The sequence below is a fragment of the Camelus bactrianus genome, chromosome 23 (assembly GCF_048773025.1).
Source record: "Camelus bactrianus isolate YW-2024 breed Bactrian camel chromosome 23, ASM4877302v1, whole genome shotgun sequence".
Classification (NCBI taxonomy): domain Eukaryota; kingdom Metazoa; phylum Chordata; class Mammalia; order Artiodactyla; family Camelidae; genus Camelus; species Camelus bactrianus.
This window is the reverse complement of record NC_133561.1, coordinates 26,453,387-26,472,205: the sequence shown is the minus strand read 5'-3', so window position 1 is coordinate 26,472,205 and position 18,819 is coordinate 26,453,387. Positions and strand designations below refer to the sequence as shown.

Below are 18,819 nucleotides of genomic sequence, written 5' to 3'. Positions count from 1 at the left end.
GTCGGGAATCGCTGTGGTTGGCCACAGAGCCATGAATGTGAGGAGGGGCTTTCCCAGGGCTCTTCCCTGGGAGCCTGAGGAGTGATCTTCATCTTTTCCGCTCTCTCAGTGATAGTCACCTTTTCTTAAAACTCAGCCCACATCTGTTTGAACCCAGGTGCATGGTCTGTGCAGGGAAGGGAGGACCTGCATCTTAGGGAGGATCTTTGCTGTAGGCACCTTGACTTTTCCTTGCCTTAAGGTGGAGATGCTGTCGCATCCAGAAGGCTCCTTGCTGCCATGGATGCTGTCTGCTCCTGGGCAGCTGTAAAACCTGGGTCATGCCATTTTGTGGGTGGAGACCAGGAGAGACGTGGAAGCAGGCTTCGGGGGCTTATCCAGGGGCACTAGGGAAGTTGTACTCCACCAATCTTGGAAAGGGAGTTATTACAGCACGTTGTCATTCATTCCTGGGTTCTTCATTGAGCACCTGTGTTCCAGGCACCTTGCTAAACTAAGCTCTGGTGTACGGAGGTGAAGAGCTAGAGGTCCGATATGAAACAGGACCGTCCAGAATCTTCCGTTCTTGTGAAGGGGACAGGTTGTGGTACAGTGTGATAAGTGTAGGACTGCCCTGGGAGCGTTGGCAGAGGATGTTTGACTCTATCTAGGGGACTCGCTCTTCGACTTGCATCTTGGAGGATGGAAGGGAGTTTCTCAGGCGGACTGGGGAGGTGCTGAAATTGGGGTGCTGAGGGCCCTTCTGGAAGGAGGGAAAAGCATGAGCAAAGACAGGGCCTGGCCTGCTCAGGGGGAACTTCAAGGGGTCAAGCGTGGCTGAAGTGCTGGGGCTGCTCTTGGATGGGCTGTTGAGGTCAACCTTTAATTCTGGCTTCATTTTTATTTTTCTTTCCAGAGAATTAAACGCAGTCCCACTCTGCCCTGTAGATAAGGAGGTTATTAGACCTCAGGAGGTAAGACAATCACTGCTTTGGTTTAGCAGCTCTCTGGGTGATGGAGCGGCCAGTGTCCTGGGTTGAACTGGACAGAGAGGTTGGAGCAGGAGAGCAGGAGGGGGACCGTCCTCAGAGTCTGTATTCCTCTGCTGTGCGGTCAGGTCAGACCTCATTCCTGTCCCTGTGAGGGAGGCTTATTTGGGTCTTTATTGACCACCCCCCTCAGGTTTCTTCTCCCAGTTCCTCATTACCCTCTTCTATACTAACTCGTTACAGTGAGTTGCTTGCAGAAATGAAACATCCCATGTCCTGGAATTCACTTTCCCATCTGTTTAATCTCAGAATCTTTCTTTTATTATTATTATGTCTAACAGTAGCTTTATTGAGATCTAATGCACATGCCATAAAATTTGCCTTTAAAGTGTACAAGTCTTTTGGGTATGTGCCTAGGAGTGGAATTACTGGGTCACGTGGTAACTCCATGTTTAATATTCTAAGGAACGGCCCGGCTGTTTTCCAAAGCAGCTGCACCATTTTACATTCCTACCAGCAAGGTATGAGAGTTCTAATTTCTCCAGATCCTTGCCAAAATTTGATGTTGTCCATCTTTTTGATTATAGCCCTTTTAGGAGGTATGAAAAGGTATCTCATGGTTTTGATTTGCATTTCTCTGATGATTAGTGACGTTAGGATTTTTCCATGTCCTTCGTCATTTGTCTGTCTTCACAGAATTCCCATTTCACGTTTTATTTAAGTATTGTGTATGGCAGAGTTGAATAGTTGTAACAGAGAACTATGTGGCTGCAACGTGGCTGGCAAAGCTGAAAATATTTACTGTCTGACCCTTTATAGAGAAAGTTTGCCAACCCCTGGCTTGTGCTTAAATACAAGTCAGCATGGCTTCGGTGACACTACCTGATGACTAATACAAACATTTACCCTGGGACAGGAAGCTGAAAGCATCACCCTCAGCCACAGCCCCACCTCCTGACCTTTGCACATGTGGGGTCAAGTTCACGAGATTCTTCTAGCTTCAGCCTCCTACACTAGGCATTCAATTACCTGGCTCGTATATTTGGTGGCCTGTCAGATGTAGCTGAGCCAGCCTTTTCCTTTATGGTGGTGTAGCTGATATTTATTTCCATTCCAACCACTGACTGGAAGTTTCCATCTGACTTCTGAATTGTACTTGAAGATCAATTTAATAATAGCTTCATTCACTTTGCTCTAAAGCTTTTAAGTAAGACCTATTATGTTTATCTTTTAGGTGTTTAAAGACAATTGCTGCAAAAGGGAAGTCCTCAATTTATATGTATTTTGCAAAAATGCTCCTGGATGTAATGCCAAGATTATTCTGGGACGATACCAGGTTGGTATTACCCATGAACAATATTTGCCTTTGCCGTTTTTCCACTGCATGTGTTGAACACCTTTATGTGACAGTTACGGGGCTAAGCATGGTAAGGGGATGTCATTGGGTTACCCTCAGAGAATTCCTGTCTAGCAATACATTTGGCTACAGTGCGGCCCACCAAGGGCTAAGGTGTGAGTCAAGAGGTGCATTTTGTGTGGGACACACGCAGGACACGCCATGTGTGCTAGACCTTAAATTGTGGGTTAGGGATCATTGATCCATAAGAGGAGATGTGGGACATGCTGGGCAAAAGGAACAGTCAAGCAAGGTCATGTCATTTTTTGGAAAACTGTGAAGGATCTGGGGTCCCTAGGGTGGGAGCCAGGGCATGACTGCAGAATGACACGATCGTAAGGGTCCCGGCCCCGAAGCATTTGCAGGTATTGGGTGGGTGTTTCCCAGCCGCTGTGGGCTTCTTAGAGGCTGTGATCTAAGGCGAGTAACACAGACCAGAACAGACACAGGACGTAGTTTAGAGGTGAAGCACTGGTACGAGATGCAAACAAACGAGGTGGAAAGGAGGTGGAAGGGAGTCGAGTTCCTTTCAGATGAAACTGCCCCACCTTGTTACTGTGAAGCAGGGAGTGTGGCTTTTCCGTAGCAGGCCCCTGTCAGGTTCGATCATACTACGAATGAACACGAGGCCGGCATCTCTAGCTTCCAGGGAACTGCGTGGAGGCTGTGCAATTTCCCCCTCCCACCCACACATTTTGGAATGTATTTCAGGTGATTTAGCCTTTTCCCCATCCTGCCTCCAACCCCCCAGGCACCAAGCTCATAAATGTTCGTGAATGATTTCTTTGGAAGCTCATGGAACATTTTTGTGATTTCCTAAGACAGTCCCTCCCCACTTGTTCTGATAGTCAGGTCCTAGAGCAGGGCCTCTTCACCTACTTTGTTGTCACTGAGCCCAAAAAGGAAATGAGGCTCAAATGGATCATGGACCAGCTTTAGTGACCAGATCATCAGCTTCTACAGAACAGTGGCTGGTTTCTCTTCACCCGTTTCTTTTGTATTTCCTCTCATTCCCTGTTCTCTGCCACTTTGCATGGTAAGGCGAGAGATCTCAGAGGTAGCAGAGTCTTAATGAATGCTGACAGTTTTGGTGAGTGCTGAGGGGTAGCATCCATGAATTTTGGAGAAGATGTAGATTTCAGTTGTCACTATGTGTCTCTTATTACTAGACTCCAAGGAGAATAGCTATACGTATTTACCTCCTATGGGAAAACTGTGCTCTTTTTTTTTCCTTCAGAGAAGGGGGTCAGCAAACTGTTTCTGCCAGGAGCCAGATAGTAAATATTTGAGGCTTCGCTGGCCCTCCCACGTCTGCTGCAGCTGCTCAGCTCTGCCATTTCAGGGGAAAAGTGGCCGAAAGCAGCTGTAGCTAGTATGTGAACAAACAGAAATAGCCGAGCTCTTCTCAATAAATCTTTACTCACAGAAGCAAGTATCAGGCCAGATTCAGCCCAAGGGTGGTAGCTTGCCAACCTCATTTTAAAGGATCTTGCAGAAGGATATGCTCAGTAGGATTTTGATGACTTGTCAGCATCACAATAACCCGCAGTGTTATCCAAAGATTTTGTTAAGACATGCCTGCTTTTTAAAAATCTGTAACATGAAGAACACTGGACTGAACACTGTCCTTGTCATCATTCTCTGATATTCTAGTTAAGAATATTTCCCGACTTTACAAGGCTGACCATCCCCCACTTCTCCTGGGCCTGTGGTCCTGTGTTCCTCCACCTCCTTTTCTGCTTCGGAACAGCTTCCTCTCCTTCCCTTTTCTTCCTTTGGTCCTTCCCCTTCCTTGACTGACTCAGGATGTGGCTGGCTCTTCTTGCTCTCTGTTCCAGGCTTTTACCACCTGCTGTGCAGTCCTTGCTGCTGGGGGTGGGGATGGAGGGTGCCCAAAAGAAATATAGAAATGTCGTTGAAGAACTGGTAAATTAATACGCAAGCCCAAGGGAGATATTCAAGGACTAGCCTGAGGATACAGGCAGGTTATTCGAGCATCTAAGATAAACTCGGCATTCCTCCTTCCTCACCCGTCTTCCCCTATCCTCCAAACAAGGCTGGCTTTCATAGCCTCAGCTCAGTTTGGGCAGCCCTCTCTGTGCCTTGTCCTCAGCAGAAGCAGGGGGGCAGCCCCGGGGACCCCACAGGCAGAGGATGTCTGCCCAGCCCTCGCAGTCCTCCCTCCTGCTTCCCCAAGTGTCCCCCCTCCCTCACTAGGCCTTGCAGCCGGCTGCCCCCATCCCCCACTGCCCTGACCGATGGGTCCCCACTGGCCTGTTGTGATCTGTTCCAGGACCACCTTCAGCAGTGCTTATTTCAAGCTGTGCAGTGTTCTAATGAGAACTGTCGGGAGCCAGTCCTTCGCAAAGGTCTGAAAGAGCATTTGAGCGCATACTGCCAGTTTCGAGAGGAAAAATGCCTTTATTGCAAAAAGGATGTGGTAGTCATCAATCTACAGGTAAAAGAAAAGAAGAAAAAAATCCAAAACTCCTCTTGATGGGACTGAATTCTGCCTGCGTGGTCACAGTGAATCAGATGGGATGCCAGAAGCACTTTTCTGGATTTATTTTTGTACAGAAATAGACCTAAAGAATAACTTTATCTGAGGGACCTGTAAAAGGCTAAATACCTTCTTGTTGGTAGGACTCTATTCATTTATCATTAGCAAAAATATTGTTTGAGCACCTGCTAAATGTGAGTGTGCCCACAGTGATACTAGGGGGGTGACAAACGCTGTCTGTCCTCAGGATGCTGTGACCTAATTGGAGAGGAAGGATGCAGACAGAAGAAGAGGGCGTGGGGTACCTTTCACATGCGTCAAAGGAGCCATGCCAGGAACTCCCACAGTCTATCCCGTCAGTCCCGCGCCCTCTGACCTTCTTTGAAACAATAGGAACGTAGAATTGAACTGAATTCATTTACACCAAGAAAGCAGCCATCCAGAATCCTTTTTGGAACTAGGCCATACCTTCCTGTAGAGGGTAAACCACATAGCACAGATCCCCAAAGCAACACATGTGTGCACACTGCGCGGCCATAGAGGGAACCTTTGGAAGCGAGATTGGCTTTGTCTCAGCCCACTCTCTCTGTTCCAGAATCATGAGGAAAACTTGTGTCCCAAGTACCCGGTCTCTTGTCCCAACAAGTGTTTGCAGATTATTCCGAGAACTGAGGTAACTAAATAATTCTCTCAGTAGATTGTATATAAGATAACGTTTTAGTAATCATCGTAGTGTGTGTTTGATAAAATCCCAAAGGCAGGGGTCCAAAGCTTAAATGATCCTCTTGATAACCATGTTTCTGTTTTCCCTTCCCCTTCCCCTGAGAATTCTGTTTTCACCTTAGCCCTCCCTCCCCTCGGCCTCAGTGTGGCTTTTTGCCTTCTGTTTCCTCCCTTCTCCCCAAGCCACCCCTGGCTCCCTGCTTGCTGCAGTGACACCACGTAGCAGCGGAGCTGGTGGTGAATTTCTATAGCAGAGGCTGTCCATTTTGCAGGTGGATGAACACCTTGCTGTGTGTCCTGAAGCTGAACAAGACTGTCCTTTTAAGCACTATGGCTGCTCTGTTAAGGTATTGACTAACTGTGTCTGTCTACACTCAACTGTATCATTCATTTGTCGAGTTTATTTTACTCTGATTCCATTCGTGGTGCAGAAGGACATTTGCTTCTGAGAAACTTTAAGACTGGCATTGGATTAGTCAGGGTTCTCCAGAGAAACAGAACAAATAATCTATAAATACGCACGCACACACACATCTATCTATACACATATCTAGATAGATATGTGTCCAGTTACCTCAACCAACAGATGAAGTAACTAAGCTCAAAGAAATTGTGATATGTTTGTAACTTGTAAGTGGAAGAATTTAATCTTAGATGGATAGATAGATAGATAGTTAATTTATAATACCTAATACCAACTTTTTTGAGGTTTGACTATGTCTATGAAAGTAAAATGTGACCCCGCACTTTTCCCTTGTAATTCTACTGCTAGGAATTTATTTCACAGATATCCTTTCATAAGTGTGTGGTGATTCCACACATATACAAGCACACACGCACACAAAAATATTTACAGTAGTCCCTTCTTGTCCATGGGGGTTACATTTGAAGACCCCCCCCCGTGGATGCCTGAAACCCTGGCTGGTACCACACTCTATATACTATGTTTTTTTCTATTCATACATACTTATGAGAAAGTTCAGTTTACAAATTAGGCACAGTAAGAGAGCATCTGACTTGCCAGCATCGTTTAGGGCCATTATTGAATAAAATAAGGGTTGCTTGAACACAAGCACTGAAATACCACAACAGTTTATCTGGTCACATAGATGGCTAAGTGACTACTGGGTGGGGATGGTCTATGGCCTGGATACCTAGACAACAGGATGACATCCGAGAAAGTGTGGGTGCCAGGGCCCTGAGGGAGTGGGGGAGGTCACTGGACCACCGGACAGAGCAGGACAGAGCGGGACGGCACAAGATTTCATCACAGTATTCAGACGGATTTGGGACTTATGAAATTGTTCATTTCTGAAATTTCCTATTTAATATTTTCAGACTATGATTGACCACAGGTAACTGAAACCACAGAAAGTGAAACTGTGGATAAGTGGGGACTACTGCATATAGCAAACAAACAAAAAGCAAAAACCACAAAAAAATGAAAAACAACCCAAGTCCATCACTAAAGTACTGAGTATATCATTATGTGTTCATATTTTGGAATACTATGCACCTGATAAAAAATAATGGGGTGTATATATTTTTAAAATTAAATACAGTGTGATCTCACTATGTTAAAAATGTGTATATATCTTCACTGACTCTGGTGAGTGAGACTAGGGAATTGGGTGTGGGAATGGAGAGAAGGGAGCTTTTTTTACTTTTCATTTTATATCATTTTGTATTGTTTGACCTAAGCATGTATTTCTCTTATTTTAAAAAACTCTTTGAAAAAAGGTGTATTATAAGAAACCTTTTAAAAATGTCAGTGAAGAGTCCATAAATTTGTCATATATCAAACCACTGATTGTCTTGGCTACAAAAAGGATAGGGTTTTCCTTTTTCATGCATGAAATTCAGAATTGCTTTCCAGCTTGGAAAGGAATCTTCTTGACAGGTAGGCCCAGACTCCCAGTTGGGTTGTATTCTAGGACTTACCTTAGGACCAGAGCTAGGGATGGCTGGGGGTGTTGTTCTCTGGAAGAGGGGCCAACACTAAACTGAAGGGCTACTGATGATAAATGTTTGCTTGGAGTCTGTGGACCACCCATAACGTTGCTTGGGCTAGTGATATACGCAGTCTGTAATGAAATATTTTAATGATCAGGGAAGAAGTAATTTCTTCTTGCAAACATATAATTTGATTTTGTGGGTAACAAATTGGCACGGACTGAAATTACAATTAGGTTGCATACCGTCTGCCCCTGATAGCAGGACAGTGATTAAAGGCAGTAGAGGAGTGGGCTTCATAGGAGAGAGAACTAATGGATGCTTAAAACTGACCTGGACTCCAGTCAGACTGGGATTTCAAAATGTAGAATAGATAAACAAGATTATACTGTATAGCACAAGGACATATATACAAGATCTTATGATAGCTCACAGAGAAAAAAATGTGACAATAAATACATATATGTTCATGTATAACTGAAAAATTGTGCTCTACACTGGAATTTGACACAACACTGTGATACGATTATAACTCAATAAAAAATGTAAAAAAAAAAATACCTGACCTGGAGATAACTCACCAAGGAGATGGGTTTTATATGGGAATCACTGAGAAATGATAATAACTACCCTTAACCCACAGTCATATGCTCCCGGGGCAAGGAAGGAGATCAGCGCTGAGAATTTCGATAGTGGCCTGACTCTGTCAGTGTCTCAGGGGTACTGTAGAATCCTAGAGCTGGGAAAGGGACACAGGAGGGTCGTTCTCCCTGCAACCCATCTTGAGACAAGTAAGCAAAGTTCTGCTTTAGCAGAATATCCCAGCCCCCTCCCCATTTTTAGAGCCTTTCAACAACCTGACTTATTTTTCTCTTCGTATTAAAGGATAAACGGGGGAGCCTGCAGGAGCATGAACAGTCAGCCTTACGGGACCACATGCTTCTGGTTTTAGAAAAGAACTTCCAATTAGAAGAACAGGTAAATATTCCAGGGCCCAAGTATAAAGAGAGGCAACAGAATCGCTGGGATTTGTCCTTGTTGGTATTTTTACATTCTCCTCTGCTTCAGTATGTCAACTGGAGGAAGATGTTTTTCTACCAGTGGCCAGACTCATAGGATTATAGAGCATTAGAACTGGAAAGTGCCTTTGAGATCTTTGGGTCCAATCACCTCAACCAACAGATGAAGTAACTAAGCTCAAAGAAATTGTGATATGTTTATAACTTGTAAGTGGCAGAATTTAATCTCAAACCCATGTCCCCTGATTCTCAGTCCAGTGCTCCCCGTGATACATCAGCCAGCCTCTCTGCAGCCTATCCACACACCTTTTGGTTATTACCTGGCACCTAGTAGGTACCAAGTAGGTGTTTGGCATTTTTCAATGAAATCAGTAATTATCATGAAACAACATTTGACTCTGTGCTAGCTACTATGGGTTTTATATATTTTGTAATGAGTCTTAACTTGTTCACTTTCTAACCTAATAAATACATACATACATTAATTATTTTACTGAGTTGTGATGATCAAGTGAAATTATGTGTGCAAATGCCAGCCGTAGTCCCTGGAGTATTCATAGTGGACCTCAATAAATACTGATTCTACTGAGTAATTATTCTAAAAGTTCATTATTTTGTTAGGACATCTCAGAGGATCAGACTTTTCAAGCCCACATCTGTAGAGAGGGAGCTGAATTTTACTACTGCAGATTATTTTATGGTGTCTGATTTCATATTAGAGTAGGTATGTGAGTTCCAGGGACAGATTGTGGAGAAAATTTGAAAGACTGATTCAGTTGTAACTGGTAGAAGGCATGCTGCCAGGAAACCACTTTCATATTCTTGCTGCAACATTTGCTTCATTCATTCATCCACTGATTCAACCATACCATCCATATGTCAGGTTCAAGGCTACTTGCAAGGGATACTGAGTGGAGAAAGACAGCATCTCTCCTTGAAGAGCTCACAAAAATGTAAACAGATAAGATGCTGTGAGTCATGGACACGTGAGGAGGGTGCCCTGTGTCGAAGTACAGAGGCCTTAGCATTTTGCTCTGTGGGAGTTGGGGAAGGCTTTTTAAGGTAGCACATCTGAGCTGCATCTCGAAGGAAGAGAAGGATTCTCAGTGAAAATGTGGAAACAGGACATTGCAGAAGTGGAAAGTTTGTGCCAAGGCAGAGAGGCATGAGAGAAGTTTAAGGAACTGGGGTTTGGGGGCTGAGAGACGCCGAGTGTGAGACAGGGAAGTGGAGACTGGTATGTTTGGTCCAGGCTGCAGGGGCCTTCCACATAAGCAAAGGAGTTTCAAATACTATACATTCAGTGATTTTTTTGTGTGATTTATTCATATTCTGCCCTATTTCAGAAAGAATGTAAGGGCCAAAGTTTGAACTAATATTTACCAGTAATAAGGGGCTGATAGAAGCCAGTTAATTGTTTGGCTTTAAAAATAAGACAGCTGGTGGTAGTATGGAAGATGGATAGAGGGAGAGGCAAGAACAAGGACAGAGGGACCAGGCAGAAAGATGCTGCAATAAACTAGACAGGGTAGCAGCAGAGCCTGGAAATTAATGTGGGAGGGCTCAGGAGCCGGAATGCCTGAGTTCGAGACCTGGCTCCACACATGTGAGTTTGGAGAAGCTACTTACCCTCTCTCTTCCATATTTTCCTTATTCATAAAATGGAGTTTTAGTAAGGGTCAAATTATATACATAGGCTCTTAGCACAGTGCCTGGCACATAATGAGCAGTTCAGTATCGGGGTGGAAGCAAGATACTGGGTATGGTGATGGTGAAGGTGAGTACCACAAAGTACTGATTGACATACCACATGAGATGTTGTTTAATAGGTGTAAACTGAATGAAAGAAGAGAACTAGTTCAGTAAATTTAGTCAAGTGATGCCACTATCATTAGATGAACTTTTAAAGTGGGTCACATATAGAAAAGGTTGATGACAAATCTGTGGATTTTTTTGAAGCACCTGCAAACATTTTCTTAGGATTATATAGTAACCTACATGTAAGTATTTTCTATAAATATATGTGTATATTTTTCATAGAAATAATTTTTTTTACTTGCAATATTTTCCTAGAACTATATTTAAATTATTTTAACTTGTATGCATGCCTTTAAATGACCTCATTCATATTCCTGTTATTAGATTTCTGACTTATATAAGAGCCTAGAACAAAAAGAAAGTAAAATCCAGCAGCTAGCAGAAACTGTAAAGAAATTCGAAAAGGAATTCAAGCAGTTTGCACAGTTGTTTGGCAAAAATGGAAGCTTCCTCTCAAATATCCAGGTGAGAGCTGGCCTTTCTAGTCAGAGCCAAGATTTAGCCTTCAACTGGCTGTGAGGGGTTTTCTTTTGACTTTTGCAATGGAAATAATTTCAAACATGCAAGAATAAGGTGGTGCAAAGGACACCTGTATATTCTCCAGCCGGATTTGCCCACTGTCAGTATTTTGTCCCATTTGCTCCATTCATCCCCCTCCTCCTCCTTGTTCTTATTCCTCTGCCTTCTCTGTCCCTGTTCGTCTCTCCCTCACTCTCTCCCTCTCTGTGTGGGTGTTCTTTCTGAACCCTTTGAGAATAAGCTGCCTATATTATGGCCCTTTTCCCCTAAATACTTCAGTGTGTATTTCCTAAGAATAAAGATCTTCTTTCACATAACCCCAGTACACTTAGCAAATCAGTACGTGAAACGTTGGTACAATACTTTTATATCATTTATGGTGATTAGGATTTTAATTAATGTTGGGCCAATATTAGTCACTTGAATTCAAATTCACTGAGAGCATCTGTCGTTCTGCATTTTGTAGTCAACAAAGTGAAACTGTTCATTCCCTTGGGAAGACAATGCTTTAAACATCACTAAAATATAGCAAAAATGACTTTGTAAATCATGAATGTTAAATAACCATAAACAAATTTCCTAATGAATAATGTCTTCATAGTGATTAAAAAATGTATAGTGGAAAGATTTCAAGATGTAGCATGGGCAAGATTTTTGAAATCTGGATTATTCCATAAAATGTAGGCCATATATTCACACATTGCCAGCATCCTGTGTTTGTATGTATGTGTGTGTGTGTGTGTAAAACCATCATATGTTATATCTCAATTCTGACCTTTTTTCTAACACAAAAACCAGTCAAGAGTGAAGGCACTGAGGGAAAGGGTGGAGGAGAAAACAGCTGTAGTTTTATTTAATCCCTTCCACCTAAAGAGAGCAACCAAATGTGCAGGCCTTACCTCAGGGCACTTCTGTACCACCTGGAGACCTCAGGCCAGAACAGGTGGGCCTCCTTCCAGAGCATTCCCTGCCTTCCAGAAGAGCAGGAGTGGATTGGAAGAGTAGCATCGAAGAAGAAAAGGAAGCAATAAGAGGAAAGACAAGGAGAGGACAGAAATATAAAGACAGGTTGGAGAACCAAGTAGGGAGAAACTGGGGGAGGAGTAAAAGTCAGATGAAGAGCAGTTCAAAGAAACAGGAGCTGAGATACGGCGGCGGAGGAGGAAGGGATTAAGTGATTCATCTCTCTGAAATCCTCTCTGCATTTTCTCTTCTGGACTGTGCCTTTTTCATTTCATTCATTGATTAATTAAAGGTGAAACGTTTGAGCTGAAAAACGTAATCTCAACGATTTACTAAGATATTAACTCAAGTTTGTTTGACTTGATCCATCTTGTCCTGAAAGGTTCTTGCCAGTCACCTTGACAAGTCGGCTTGGCTAGAAGTTCAGGTGCGTCAATTATTGCAAATGGCTAACCAGCAACAAAGTAAATTTGATCTGAGGCCTTTGGTGGAAGCGATTGATACAATGAAGCAGAAAATCACCCTGCTGGAAACCAATGATCAGAGATTAGGTATGTATACTGTTTTCTACTTCTCTTTTGGTGATTCATTACTTCTGCATGTGTTCATGAAACAAGCAAACACCTGGTTGATGGAGAGTCACAGCTGTCCAGGATCAACAACGGCTGAATCTGGTATTTGTGAAACAGAACAGCATGGGATTCTGGCCACCCAGGCAAAAATGACGAAGGGCCATGAGCGGGAGCCGGAACAGGCAATGGGTGGAAATGGGCCAGGAAATTCCAAGAACAGGGAGTGATGGTTTTTAAGGAGTAGACAATAGTGAGAAGGCTAGGGGAAAGATGTGGTGGGAACATTGTTTTAATTATAGAAGAATAGAGAAGGGTTTGGCTGTTTAAAAGCATTCCAGTTAAAGAGCGGTGGGGCTCATCATGCAAACACCCGCTGGCTGAAGGCTGAGTGTGCCTTCTGGAGACTCTGGAGAGCTTTTGTTCAAGAGGCTGCATCTGGGTTTTCTTGGTGCCACCCTTGCCACGGCACGGGATTCACCGAGTTGATATTATTAATATGAATGGTCCATTGGTGAACACTGAATTCAGTTCATCTTCAGAATGTCAGAATTTTATTGGTTCTATTCAGATAACAAAATTCCACTTTGGGTAAATCCTAAAGACAACTTTAAGGCCTTTAGAACCTTGTTTTTCTTTGCAGTTGTTTTGGAAGGAGAGACTAACAAGCATGACGCCCACATTAATATCCATAAAGCACAGCTGAATAAAAACGAAGAGCGATTTAAACTGCTAGAAAGTGCCTGCTATAATGGAAAGCTCATCTGGAAGGTGACAGACTACAAGCTGAAGAAGAGGGAGGCGCTCGACGGACACATGGTATCCATCTTCAGCCAGCCCTTCTACACCAGCCGCTGTGGCTACCGGCTCTGTGCTAGAGCATACCTGAATGGGGATGGGTCCGGGAAGGGGACGCACCTGTCGCTGTACTTTGTGGTGATGCGGGGCGAGTTTGACTCACTGTTGCAGTGGCCATTCAGGCAGAGGGTGACCCTGATGCTTTTGGACCAGAGTGGCAAAAAGAACCACATTGTGGAGACCTTCAAAGCTGACCCCAATAGCAGCAGCTTTAAAAGACCCGACGGAGAGATGAACATTGCCTCTGGCTGTCCCCGCTTCGTGGCTCATTCCACTTTGGAGAATGCCAAGAACACCTACATTAAAGATGACACCCTGTTCTTGAAAGTGGCTGTGGATTTAACTGACCTGGAGGACCTCTAGTCACTCCTTCTGGGGTGATAAAAAGACTTCCTGGATCCAGAAGCTTTGGTTAATGTAGTGACTGAATCTAGACTCAGTACACACTTGTGTTTGGCTTTTTGCCCTTAATGGTTGAAGTCAGTTTAAGATTTCTCAAGTGCTGTCTTTTTACATTTCACTCTGTCTCAGTTTGAAACTTACAACACTTAGAATATCTCCTCGTTATTTATATTTTTTATATCATTTGAAAGATGTTAACTTTCTTGAATGTAAGGTCTGGGGCATATCTCTTTTACTGGTGCTTAGCATGGGGTCTCAGTGCAGGCCCTCTATAATATTAAGAGTTATTGAGGACACAGAGGTAGAATTTCCAATTGAAGTGGTTTGGTATTTTATTGTTTATGCCTGCTAATTCTAGACCTGACCTTAAGCTTGCAAAAACCATCTTTTAGGGTAGGCTGTTCCAGTTAGTTGGTAGTGTACTTCAAATGATGGGCTGTGTACTTCAAAGGTCAGTATGCCCAGTCTGGACCAGACTTTTTCTGGTTAAATACTGTATTTGTGGAAATCACTATACCTCTAATATTTTCATGAAATTTACCAGTAGTCAGCAAGAACAAATTTGCAAGGCTGCATAAGAACTGGTGAATAGAGTAAGCATTTTCATTCCCCTGCTGAAGTAAGCAGAAAGTACTGCTATATATGTATATATATATAGCACATTATATATATATATATATATATATATACTGCATTTTATATATATATGTACTGCAGTGTATGTATGTGTGTGTGTGTGTGTGTGTATATATATATGAGAGAAGGAGCCATTCAGCTAAAGTTCAGATTTTATTAGGTTCAACCATGCAAAAAAAATTGTTTTCAAACAAAATATTAGCAGTTTCATAAGATTCAACTTAATAAATAATATATGTACGTGTATACAAATAGTTTAAAAGTATTGTGGTAATAATAAATTAATGTGAGGATGGGCAGAATTAGTATGTGATGGAAAAAATATATCATAAATGGATAAGAGGAATCTAAGACCTGGGGAGAATGCTCTTACAATTTCCTATGGGTGTTAGGAGTATTCCCATCCAAAACTGATGGCTAAAAACAGTATTTCCTGGTTCTTTGGGGGAGAAATCTTGAATTCATAAACTGGTGTGAAAACAGGCACTTATATAAACTTGTGACATTTCTTGTCGAAGTCCTGAGTACTTTGTGAAGAGCAGAAAGGATCATGTTCTTCTGCACTTACCTGTATGGGTCTGAGAGGGTAAATACAAGCTGAGACTAGTCCTTCTGACTCTTGATAAGCCTTCTGACTTAACGAGAAACTACCCAGTTTTCCTGAGCTCTAACTCGTTATGGCACTGAGCCCCCACTCCCCCCACGCAGCTGGTTCCTTTGAGCCTGTAAGGACGAGTGCTGTGGGCTGAGGGCCACTTCGTGCCGTTCACTCAAGTGATGACCACGCACCTTACCAACTCATGACCAGTTAACCAAGGAGAAGCAGCATGATTTATACCCGTGGCTTCTGGAATAATTGGAACTTTAAAAATCTCTTGTATGAAATTCAAGATGCTAAGGACTCATACTGCAGAAATCACCCCAAAGGGTTAAATTCAAAGAACTAAGTTCCCAGTAGAAATATGCTAAAGACGTACACTGGGTGAACTCTGGTACAGCTGACGGTCAGCACCTCCCCGCAGACAAACTCAGGAAGTTCAGACCACACAGCCGGACGCAGGTGGTTCTGTGTGTGCTTGTTTTCAGCGTCTCTAATCAAGCCCCAAGTCATCCTTGTGCTCCTAAGCAATGGGAGATCACATGTTGTAACCCGTTTTAAGTCGTTGATGAGAAAAACATTTTTAAGGTGAATTTATCAAAATATGAGATCTGTGTTTTAACCAACTTTTCTACATAAAAAGTTTAAGTCAAGGCATGGTTTGTGACTTTAGAGTCTCTTCATCACTGAAACAGTGATCACGGAACGAGGTATTCTCAAATAAAAAGCACCTCTTTCTCATAAAATAAGAGTTGTGATTTTTGTTTTAAGGAAGTGGATACATGTAAACTATTTTTCCTCTTATTATCTGAACAGTTATTTTTATTCTGTATCAGTAAGATTTCAATTTTTACTTCCATTTTGGTCTGATTTCAGTTCCTGATGAAAAGAAAACAATACACTAGACATAAAAGGGGAGTTAACAATCTCGAGAAAGGTCTGTGCAGGATTGAAATATGGTGGTGAGGTGGGGTACATATTAATGCACATTAACATCTGAATTCTGACCCCTGCTCTCCAAATTTCAGGTTTTCAGAGAAACAAGAAATAGTCACAAGGTGAATTCCCACTGCCAGTCCTAAATGCACACAAATGGGACAGAGAGCCACGAACCCTCTCTGAGGTCCCTTGGACAATCAGTCCACACTGTGGCTACCTCTCTTCTCTTGAGAGTGGCTGCAGACATGAGTCTCAATCTTACACAAGAATTCTGGGCTGGAGATGAAGTTTTGATGGATGCACAGGAGGGGATCTAGGTGGTGAAATCCCCTGGGAACACCACATTTCAGTGGAGGAAGAAGAGGAGACTGCAAAGCATTTGGAAGAGGTCAGAGGTAAGAGAAGTACCAAGGGAGGTGGGAAGAGGACAGAATGTTAGCAGGGCCAAAAGCCCCTTTCTCAGCCAGGGCAGATTGTGGCGTTTGTAACTAAACAGGACTGAATCAAGCTGAGACCTGAAAGACGAGTGAACTGTGGGACGAGCAGGTGGGATGAGAATTCTGGGCAGAGGGCACTGAGGAATAAAAAAGTTGGTTTAAGGAACTGAGAAGATTGCAGTGTGGTGGGAGTCCAATAGAAGAGGGGAGAGTGTCACTTGATGAGGTTATAAAAGGAGGCAGGGTCCAGAATCTAGTGCTGAGGTTAGAGCAAGGGGTTTGTGGTTTATGTAATGTGAAATGAAAGTTGACCTGATTTTGGCAAGGGAATGCATGATCTGATTAATGTGTTCTAAAGAAAACTGCTTTGTGTAGAGCATTGATAAGAAGCGGACAAGAGAGGACATGGGAAGAGTATTAAGGTTACATCATACGGCGGTTGTGTTTACATGTCTGTGCCCTTACTAGATCATAAGCTCCTTGAAGCCAAGAACTATGTCTAATTCGAGTGCACAGAAGGTGCTCATTGTATTGAACTGAACTGTATATAAACACTTATGCATTGAATCTTTGTAACAAATCTGCTAGGCAGGTATTATTATTATGCCTATTTCATAGATGAAAAAAAACCGGTGATTAGAGAGATCTTTGTGCTATGGGCTAGGCACTGTCCTAAGGATTTTGCACACTAAATATACATTAACACACTAATCCTCACAGCAATCTTATGCGGCATATGCTGTTTTATCTATTTTTACAGACGAGATTAAACAACATGCTGTTAAAAAACCAGTGGGTCAATGATGAAATCAAAGTTGAAATTAAAAAATACCTTGAGACAAATGAAAATGAAAATACAACTACACAAAACTTACGGGACGCAGCAAAGGCAGTGCAAGAGGGAAGTTTATAGCGATACAGGCCTTCCTCAAGAAAGAACAATCTCAAATAAACAATCTAACCCACCAGCTAAAAGAATAGAAAAAGAAGAGCCAAAAAACCCAAAAGTCAGCAGAAGGAAGGAAATAATAAAGATTAGGGAGGAAATAAATAAAATAGAGATTAAAAAAATAGAAAAAAATCAATCAAACCAAAAGCTGGCTTTTTGAAAGAGTAAATAAAATCAACAAACCTCTGGCCAAACTCACAAAGAAGAAAAAAGAGCACAAATAAGCAAAATAAGAAAGGAAAATGGAGAAATTACAACAAATAACATAGAAATACAGACTATCATATGAGAATATTACAAAAAACTATATGGAACCAAAATGGATAACCTAGAGGAGATGGACAAGTTTCTGGAAACATACAGTCCACCAAGACTGAACCAAGAAGAAACTGACCACTTGAACAAACCAATCACTAGAAATGATATTGAATTAGCAATGAAAAACCTCCCTACAAATAAAAGTCCAGGACTGGACAGCTTCACCAGTCTACCAAACATACAAAGAAGAACTCATACCAGTCCTTCTCAAACTCTTCCAGGAGATTGAAAAGGAGGGAATACTCCCAAACTCATTCTGTGAAGCCACCATCACCCTGGTATCAAAATCAGGCAAAGACACCACCAAAAAAGAGAATTACTGACCAATATCACTGGTGAACATAGATGCAAAAATCCTTATCAAAATATTAGCAAATAGAATCCAACAGCACATAAAAAAGATTATACATCATGACTAAGTGGGGTTCATCCCAGGGACACAAGGGTGGTTCAACATATGCAAATCAATCAATGTAATACATCACATCAACAAGAGAAAGGACAAAAACTACATGATCTTCTCAATAGATGCAGAGAAAGCTTTTGATAAAATTCAACACCCATTTATGATAAAAACGCTCACCAAAGTGGGTATAGAGGGAACATATCTCAACATAATAAAAGCTATTATATATGACAAACCTACAGCCAGCATAGTATTCAATGGTGAAAAACTCAAAAGCTTCCCACTAAAATCTGGAACAAGACAAGGCTGCCCATTCTCACCACTCCTATTTAACATAGTTTAGGAAGTCCTAGCCACAGCAATCAAGCAACAGAGAGAAATAAAAGGGATCCAAATTGGAAAAGAAGAGATAAAAGTATCACTGTATGCAGATAACATGATACTATATATATTTTTACAGGTGAGGCAACAGGCACAGAGAGGTTATGTAATAAGCACTAGGCTACACAGCTAATATATGTGGTAAAGCCAGGATCTGAATCCAGGCAGTCTGGCTTTGGATATGTAAGACTGCCTCATATGTTCTATAAACATATAAACTTAAATGAATTAAAATATAATAAGAGTAACCACTAGAATAAAGATTGAATGTATAACTTCCAAACCACTAAAGAAAAACCTGGAAAAAGAAACTATATTCAACCAAAGTTAGGAAAGAGAAGAAAACAACAGGAAGCATGATACATAGGAAAAACAAGTTAGAATTAGACCCAGACACATAAATAAGGGTGAGTTAAATTTTACTATTAAAACAGGAAATATCTCAAATGTGGGGAGCACATGTATAT

At 42.1% G+C, this 18,819-nt stretch overlaps 1 protein-coding gene across 5 annotated transcripts in view; it reads left to right on the top strand.

Annotated features, from left to right (window-relative positions):
• The window catches only part of TRAF5 (TNF receptor associated factor 5), a 38,537-nt gene extending 22,865 nt beyond the window's left edge, over window positions 1–15,672 (top strand). For 4 of the 5 annotated variants that reach the window (XM_074351857.1, XM_074351858.1, XM_074351856.1 and 1 more), the window contains 9 exons: window positions 896–953; window positions 2,203–2,304; window positions 4,658–4,822; window positions 5,460–5,537; window positions 5,860–5,934; window positions 8,426–8,518; window positions 10,702–10,842; window positions 12,242–12,410; window positions 13,072–15,672. In XM_074351857.1, coding sequence (XP_074207958.1) covers window positions 896–953; window positions 2,203–2,304; window positions 4,658–4,822; window positions 5,460–5,537; window positions 5,860–5,934; window positions 8,426–8,518; window positions 10,702–10,842; window positions 12,242–12,410; window positions 13,072–13,649 — 1,459 coding nt within the window. In that variant the 3' untranslated portion in view covers window positions 13,650–15,672. The remainder of the gene's footprint in view (window positions 1–895; window positions 954–2,202; window positions 2,305–4,657; window positions 4,823–5,459; window positions 5,538–5,859; window positions 5,935–8,425; window positions 8,519–10,701; window positions 10,843–12,241; window positions 12,411–13,071) is intronic. The other variant, XM_074351860.1, reaches the window with a different exon arrangement.
• Window positions 15,673–18,819: the final 3,147 nt, after the last annotated feature.